General features: G+C 52.9%; 1 protein-coding gene across 2 annotated transcripts in view; it reads left to right on the top strand.

Moving 5' to 3' along the window:
* The window catches only part of GALE (UDP-galactose-4-epimerase), a 16,393-nt gene extending 9,368 nt beyond the window's left edge, over positions 1–7,025 (top strand). For both annotated transcript variants that reach the window (XM_044424670.1, XM_044424671.1), the window contains 8 exons: positions 97–210; positions 871–1,047; positions 1,145–1,258; positions 1,362–1,428; positions 4,514–4,599; positions 6,222–6,299; positions 6,578–6,692; positions 6,850–7,025. In XM_044424670.1, the coding sequence (XP_044280605.1) occupies positions 97–210; positions 871–1,047; positions 1,145–1,258; positions 1,362–1,428; positions 4,514–4,599; positions 6,222–6,299; positions 6,578–6,692; positions 6,850–6,905 (807 nt within the window). In that variant the 3' untranslated portion in view covers positions 6,906–7,025. The remainder of the gene's footprint in view (positions 1–96; positions 211–870; positions 1,048–1,144; positions 1,259–1,361; positions 1,429–4,513; positions 4,600–6,221; positions 6,300–6,577; positions 6,693–6,849) is intronic.
* Positions 7,026–7,631: the final 606 nt, after the last annotated feature.

Below are 7,631 nucleotides of genomic sequence, written 5' to 3'. Positions count from 1 at the left end.
TAAAGTAAAGTAAAAAACAGATGGAAAATATGAACTCTAGCTTGGTGTTATCATTGGCAACAACATTCTTAAGCTGGCCCGTCTGCTTCCCGGCAGCACCGTTTCTCGGCTGTGATGCACTTCGCAGGTCTCAAAGCTGTTGGCGAGTCCGTCCAAATGCCTTTGGAATATTACAAGGTGAACCTGACAGGGACCATCCGGCTGTTGGAGGTGAGCAGCGCCAGGCAAAGTGCACACGGTAACTCCGTCCCTGGAGAAAATGCCCCATCGCGTGATGCACAAGCATCGAGAGCAGCCTGAGGGCGTGCGGAGCGTCTGCTGTGGCGACTGCCTCTGCTTTTGCCTTGGGCTGACACAGGAACGGTAGCCTGTTTGGACTGCCTGAAGGCCTTCCCCAAGAAGATCCTGCATCTCAGCTGCGAAGACACGGCTGTGGAGCAGGGTGTCTCGTGGCTCTGCCTGAGCGGGATGGGGGCCTGGGGGGTGCTTGGCACTGGAGGTGCTGCTTCCAAGCCCAAAGGCATCCCACATCCCCTCTGCGTGGCTGCAGAGACCTCTGGGATACCAGATCCTTCTCAAGAGGCAGCTGCGGTTTTGGAAATGGCAACTTCACAGTGTTTACTGCCTCCCCCAAACCTGCAGATGTCTTGGCCTGCAATTTCATCATCCCCGGCAAGCATGATCACAGTCCATGGCGAGGGAGGATGGGCATTGTAAGGTGCAGGAAGGCCGCCATTTGTTCACCTGCAGTCGCTCGTGGGCGACGCCGAGCGGGGAAGTCGCCGCCAGGGCGCTCCACTGTGCGTGCAGCTATTCTCGAACAGCCTTAGGCCAGAGCTGAGCTAATCTGTGCCTTCCTGCCATCTGCAGACCATGAAAGCGCATGACGTCAAGAACATCGTGTTCAGCAGTTCGGCCACCGTCTATGGAGACCCTGCCTATCTCCCCCTTGACGAGAAGCATCCGGTGGGAGGCTGCACCAACCCTTATGGCAAATCCAAATACTTCATTGAAGAAATGATCCAAGACTTGTGCAAGGCAGAACCGGTAAGGCAGCAGAATTACACCCAGGGACACCCAGTGCCTTTTGGGCAGAGCTCGGCTCCACATGTGCTCATGCTTCTCTCTGTACGCCTTCTCCCAGGACTGGAACGCTGTACTCTTGCGATATTTCAACCCCATTGGAGCTCACAAGTCAGGAAGAATAGGAGAAGACCCCCAGGGGATCCCAAACAACCTGATGCCCTACGTTGCACAGGTACAAAGCCAGCCCCCAGGTGTTCCTTCTGCTCCACTGTGAGTTAAAATTTCCTTATAAGCTCCTCTGTCTTTGTCCTCTTTTCTTCCTTGGTCTGCTCCAGGTGGCTGTGGGGCGAAGAGAGTACCTGAGCGTCTTTGGTAATGACTATAACACAGTAGATGGGACCGGTAAGTTGTCCAAACTAATCTGAGCTTGCAAAGTCACTACTTCAGATCTGCCTGAACCACTGGCCTGGGGAGCTGAGCATGTAAAGCAGGAGGGAGGCATGTTTAGGGCTTTGAGGAGGCAATTTCCCATCTCTGGGCATTGGAATCAGATCACTTCCTCGTGAGGTTTGTGCTCGAGAGCGGCCTTTCCCTCTGTAAGGGTGTGGACCCGATTGTGTGGGTCCGCCCCCAGAGCCGGATGGATCCCGATGGATTCCTGAAGGACCTGGGGGAGTTTCCAGCTGACAAGACTGGTGCTCCTGTCGAAGCTCTGGTCAAACTATGGAATGGGGAAATGACCAGGGCTATTGACACGATCGCTCCTAAGCGTCCTCTCCCGCCGGGCAGAGCCCACTCTTCCCCTTGGTATACACCTGAATTGCAGGCGAGGAAGTGGGCTGGGAGACGTCTAGAGCGTAGGTGGTAGAAATCATGGGATGAATCTGACCGAACACACTTAAGAGCCCATTATCGGGCCTATGCTGTGGCGGTGAGGGCGGCAAAAAAGAAATTATCCTCCGTTTCCATTGCCTCCTCACAATGCCGTCCGTCAGAGCTTTTTCGGGTGGTACAAGGCCTGGTTCATCCTGGCCCTAAGAAAGATCTGGTTCCACCTTCGAAGGCCCGCTGTGACGACTTTGCCAAGCATTTCAGGGAGAAAATTGCTCAGATTTGTCACAAGCTGGACTCCACTAGTGACTCAGAGGCTTCTGGGGAGATACCAATGTTGCCGTCTGGTCCAGAATTGATGGATGAATTTCAGTTACTGCGGCCTGATGATGTGGACAAGGTGCTTGGACGAGTACGTCCCACCACTTGCCTATTGGACCCTTGCCCATCTTGGCTAATTAACAATGCCAAGCACAGGATAGGGACCTGGATCTTGGAAGTGGTCAACGCCTCTCTGAGGGAGGGCCGGGTACCTGCCCCTTTAAAGGAGACAGTAGTTCGACCGGTCCTGAAGAAGGCATCACTGGATCCAGAGATGGCCACTAATTATAGACCAGTGGCCAATATCCTGTTTCTGGGCAAGGTGTGGGAGCGGGTGGTGGCGGGACAACTCCAAGTACTCTTGGATGAAACTGATTATCTGGACCCATTTCAGTCCGGCTTCAGACCCGGGTACGGTACTGAATCTGCCTTGGTCGCCCTGTACGATGACCTGTGCAGGGAGAAAGACAGGGGGAGTGTGTCTCTGTTGGTTCTCCTGGACCTCTCAGCGGCTTTCAATACCATCAACCATAGTATCCTTCTGGATAGGCTTGTGGGACTGAGAGTTGGAGGCACTGCTTTGCAGTGGTTCCACTCCTATCTCAATGGCTGATTCCAGAAGGTGGTGCTGGGGGACTATGGCTCTGCGCCATGGCAGCTATGCCATGGAGTACCGCAGGGATCCATTTTGTCTCCTTTCTATTTAACATCTACATGAAACCACTGGGAGAGGTCATCAGGAGGTGTGGGCTGCGGAATCATCAGTACGCTGATGATACCCAGCTCTACCTCTCGTTCTCTACCAATCCAGGTGAGGCAGTGGCTGTACTGAACCGGTACCTGGCCAAGGTAATGGGCTGGATGAGGGCCAGTAAACTGAAGCTCAGTCCAGACAAGATGGAGGTCCTGTTGGTTGATCAGGCTTCGGGGAAGGGGACCTGAACTTAGTCCTGAATGGGGTTGCACTCCCTCTTAGGGACAAGGTCCGCATCTTGGGAGTGCTCCTCGACCCAGAGCTTTCACTGGAAGCTCAGGTGACGGCAGTGGCAAGGAGCGCTTTCTTTCAGCTTCGGCTGATCCATCAGCTGCGTCCCTACCTGGAGAACGACTGCCTGATGACAGTAACACACACGTTGGTGACTTCCTGACTTGACTTCTGTAATGTGCTCTACATGGGGCTGCCCTTGAAGATGGTCCAGATACTTCAATTGGTTCAAAATAGAACTGCCAGGCTGCTGACGGGGACTGGGCATTACGTTCACATGACTCCAGTTCTCCGTCAGCTTCCCCATTGAAGCTGGGCCCAATTCAAGGTGTTGGTTATGACCAATAAAGCCCTTAATGGCTTGGGTCCTGGTTACCTGAAGGAGCACTTACGTCCATATATGCCCGCCCGCCCACCCCTTGAGATCTGCGGGAGAGGCCCTTCTCCAGGAACCCTCCGTGAAGGATATTAGGAGGGTGAGTACCCAGAGGAGGGCTTTCTCTGCGGTGGCGCCCAATCTATGGAATGCGCTCCCCAGAGAGGTCCACTTGGCGCTGTCGTTATTCGTTTTTCGGCACCAGGCGAAGACCTTTTTATTTAAACTTCATTTTAATTGTTAATTTAATTGTTAATATTATTTATTTATTTTATATCCTTGGCCAGGTCGACTCAAATTATATTGTTTTTATATTGTGATTATTTATTAATGTGAACCGCGCCGAGGCTTCGGCGAATGGGGCGGCATAGAAGCTTCCTAAATAAATAAATAAAAAGGGGTGTTTCTTTCAAACAAGGGCTTGCTGCTTAATCTTAGCAGCAGTTTTCAGCAATGGGTGCCATACTGGGGGCCTCAGGAACAGCCAGGGAGAGTGACAAGCAGGCTGTAAGCTGCATGCCCATGGAAGGGCAGGCATGGGTAGAGTCTGCTGGGTACAATGGCTGTGTTTAGAAGCATAGGAATGGAGTGAGTCAGAAGGGGTCTCCTGGGTCATCGAGTCGGACCCTCCAGCTCCAGCCAGCTCCGCTCATGACATGCCTAGCACGTGCATGTCCAGTAATTCACCTCCTGAGGTTCTCAATCTCATCCTCGCAACAACAGCCCTGTGCAGTAGGTTGAGCTGAGTCTGTGGGTGGCCCAGTCACCCAGTGAGCTCCATGGCTGAGCAGGGAGTGGAGCCCAGATCTCCCGAGTCCTAGCCCCGCGCTCTCAGCCACTGCGCCACACTGGCTTCCTCTGACGCTCTCCTGCTGGTGATACCGTGGTCCAGACTGTCCCAGGGGGATGCTGGGAGTGGCGATCCGGAGCCCAGCAGCGTGGCGCAGGCACTGGCTGACTGCCTTCTCTTGCAGGGGTTCGGGATTACATCCACGTGGTAGACCTTGCCAAGGGCCACATTGCTGCACTGAAGAAGCTCAAGGAGAACTGTGGCTGTAAGGTAGGGAAGCCTACAGCTGACCACAAGCCTTGCCTAAATCCGGGCTTATGAAGAGCCAGGCGAGAGTCCATCAGGGCCCACCATTCTGTCCACACACAGGGCTGCCTGTACGCAAACGGCCACCCCATTTACCCAGTGGCTAGTGAACAGAAGCGAGGTAGCATGCTGGCAGCAGGACTGGTAGCCATGGCTAGCCGCCGCCGCCAGAATTTGCCCAGTCCCCTTTGTCTTCATGAATTCGTCCAGCCATCCAACTTGGCGACCAGCACCGTATCTGAGGGAAGTGAATTCCATGGTTATTGTTCACAAACTGCTGTGTGCAGAAGTACTTCCTTTTCTCTTTCCTGACTCTCCCCCGGCCCCCACCCATCCATTTCATGGGAGGACTCCGCTGTGCTTTCTCCATGCCATGCAGAATTCTGCACATGCTTCAGTTCTTCTTGCAGATTCCGGAGTCTCTTCCTAATTGCTTCAGTGGGGCCTGTACAGGAGACATGCTCAGTGCAAGCTGGGTCCTGCACATGCTGGCCAACACCCTGTGCTAAGAAAACCTAGATTCTGTGACCCTGAATATTAGGAACATTGGCAAGCTCTATTTTGCATCATTTATCCTACAGCCGTTGCACCAGTTTATTTTTTAAACTAAGGAGAAGCTGCAAGGAGCTATGTTGGGTGCTGAAGTTCCACCTCGAACCACTGAAAAACTTTTCCCGATTCTGAGACTTCAGCAGATTCTACCCACATTGGTTCCAAGCACACCTTTGCCAGCACCCAAGGCTAGGAATATTTTTCTTTTCTTGTCTTAACTGAAAGATTAATTCTGCAATTACTCTGTGCTCCTACAGAACCACAATGTATGTCCAGCAGTGCGTCAATCCCATTGATCCCAAACTTTGGTTACTTGCACAGGGCAGGTGACTGTTCTCCCTGGGTACACACCTCACCAGCTCTACCTTTCCAGACACCCCATGGGCACAAGAGAGATTTGGGGCAAGTGGCAGCTGGCAGGGTGATTTTGTGGGCTGTTAAATTGGCAATATAGTTAATATCTGATCATACAGAGTAGAGGCAGTGCTTGGACTCTTAAGGGCAACACCACAATGCCAAACTGACAAATGTAATCCCCATGGTCTTGATAAGAATTCTGTGGGTTTCAGGATTTTTGTATTTCAGATAAGCAAGTCCTCATCTCGTAGTCTTTAATGTTCACCCCCAAGTTTTTGGCTGCTCAGCAGACCTCATTCTCTCCATCCTTTCTATCTAGCTCCCCACCTCTGTGTCACACAGGTACTCTGCGTAGGAAGAACACACTGCCTGGTCCAGCCTAAGGCTAGGGGGCTAAATTTCAGCACAACTCTTGGAGGACTTAAGGTGGAAGGAGGGAGGCAAATAACAGCATCCTGTAGGTTAAACCCCTCCCTGCCAATTACTGTCTCAGCAAAGGCTTCCTGGTGGTCTTATCAGAGGGAAAGTGCACAAATGTTGGGAAAACAGCAAGTGATTGGTCAGGGGAAAGGGGAAGGGCTAGCCTTCAAATCCCCCCCCCCCCTTGGATTGTTGCTGGCTGTGTAGGAAAGCACAATAATGGGACAACTTCTTAAGCAAAGGTTTCATCCTTGCAGATCTACAACCTTGGAACTGGCACTGGCTACTCAGTCCTGCAGATGGTTAAAGCCATGGAGAAGGCATCTGGCAGGCAGGTAAGAGAAACAAACCAGCCATGGCGGGGCTGGGGGCGAGCGTTAATTCTTGCTGGAATTGGGAGGGTAAGATGCCACCAGCTGACCAACCCTCTGAACACTAGATGTGACCTTGGTCAACATTCCCGTCTGGTGCCCTCCAGGATGTTGTGGCAGGAGGTAATGGGGTGTGGAGGAAGTCTGGCCTTCTAGTATGTATCCTTGGCATCCTTTGAAGCCCAAGCTACACGCAGTCAGTTTCCTGTGACTTTTCAGTAGGTGGATTTTCTCTTCTCTAGATCAACTACAAGATCAGTGCACGCCGGGAAGGGGATGTGGCCTCCTGCTATGCCAACCCTGGCCTAGCTGCACAAGAACTAGGCTGGAAAGCTGTCTTTGGCCTGGACAAAATGTGTAAGTAGAACCTCCCTGGCATGCGCCTCATCCTTGCTCCCTTTTCCCAGGGGGCAGGAGTAGAGCTCTCTTGCTTGCTGCCACTGTTTGCATGGAAGGCAGCCAGGCGCCTGCACCAACACACCCGGAATGACACGTCCACCCTCCGGCTTTTCAGGCGAGGACTTGTGGAGGTGGCAGCTGCAGAACCCCACTGGCTTCAGCAAGAACTAGCCCTGGAAGATGGACGCTTTTGCACCAGAGCAGCTCCAGGGACTGGTGCCCTTTGCACTCAGGGAAGGCGATTCCTCCTCGTTCTGTTTCCTCCTCCTCTCCCCATTTCATGATGGCCACAGAGGCGACACTGGGAAAGGGGAAGCCTCTCCTGCCTCATGCTCCTTAGCCCACTGCCTCCCACTTCAGACACGTCTGCAGGCCAGCTAAGTCAAGCACATGGAGCCGAGACCCACCCACCCAGTGGGAGGACCAAGAAGCGTCCCTGGGCAGAATGCCCTGTGCCGCTCCTGCCGTTCCCAGCCACTGCCACCACCAGGCACCAGGCCTCTGCTGCCGGTTCTCTGGCTCTTGAGGCCTTGGGACGGCAGGGAGATGCAACCTGAGGGCCCGGCTGCCAGAAAGAGGGCATGGATGTTAATGGGGTTACAAAACTGCACCCAGGGCCTTCTGGGCCTTGGTCAGCCGCTCCTCAGTTGTTTCATTCCTGGGAGGCTTTTTAATGTAAATGATAAGATAGCAATGGGAATTAAGTGCATCCATCTCTAAGCTGCACAAGCTATAAACGGTGAAACTTCATGCAAGAATCCCATGAGGTTGGTTCTTCTTAAAGGTGTGGGGTGGAGACAGGCAACTGAAGGCTGGGGCTCTTCTGTGCTGCTGTTTAGGATGTGATGGACACTGACAGAGAAAAATAGCAGTGGGAAGGCAGTGTTTTTGGAGGCA

Source organism: Varanus komodoensis, unplaced genomic scaffold, assembly GCF_004798865.1.
Source record: "Varanus komodoensis strain SLA01 unplaced genomic scaffold, ASM479886v1 scaffold15, whole genome shotgun sequence".
Taxonomy (NCBI): Eukaryota; Metazoa; Chordata; class Lepidosauria; order Squamata; family Varanidae; genus Varanus; species Varanus komodoensis.
This window is presented reverse-complemented; position numbering and strand designations above follow the sequence as displayed.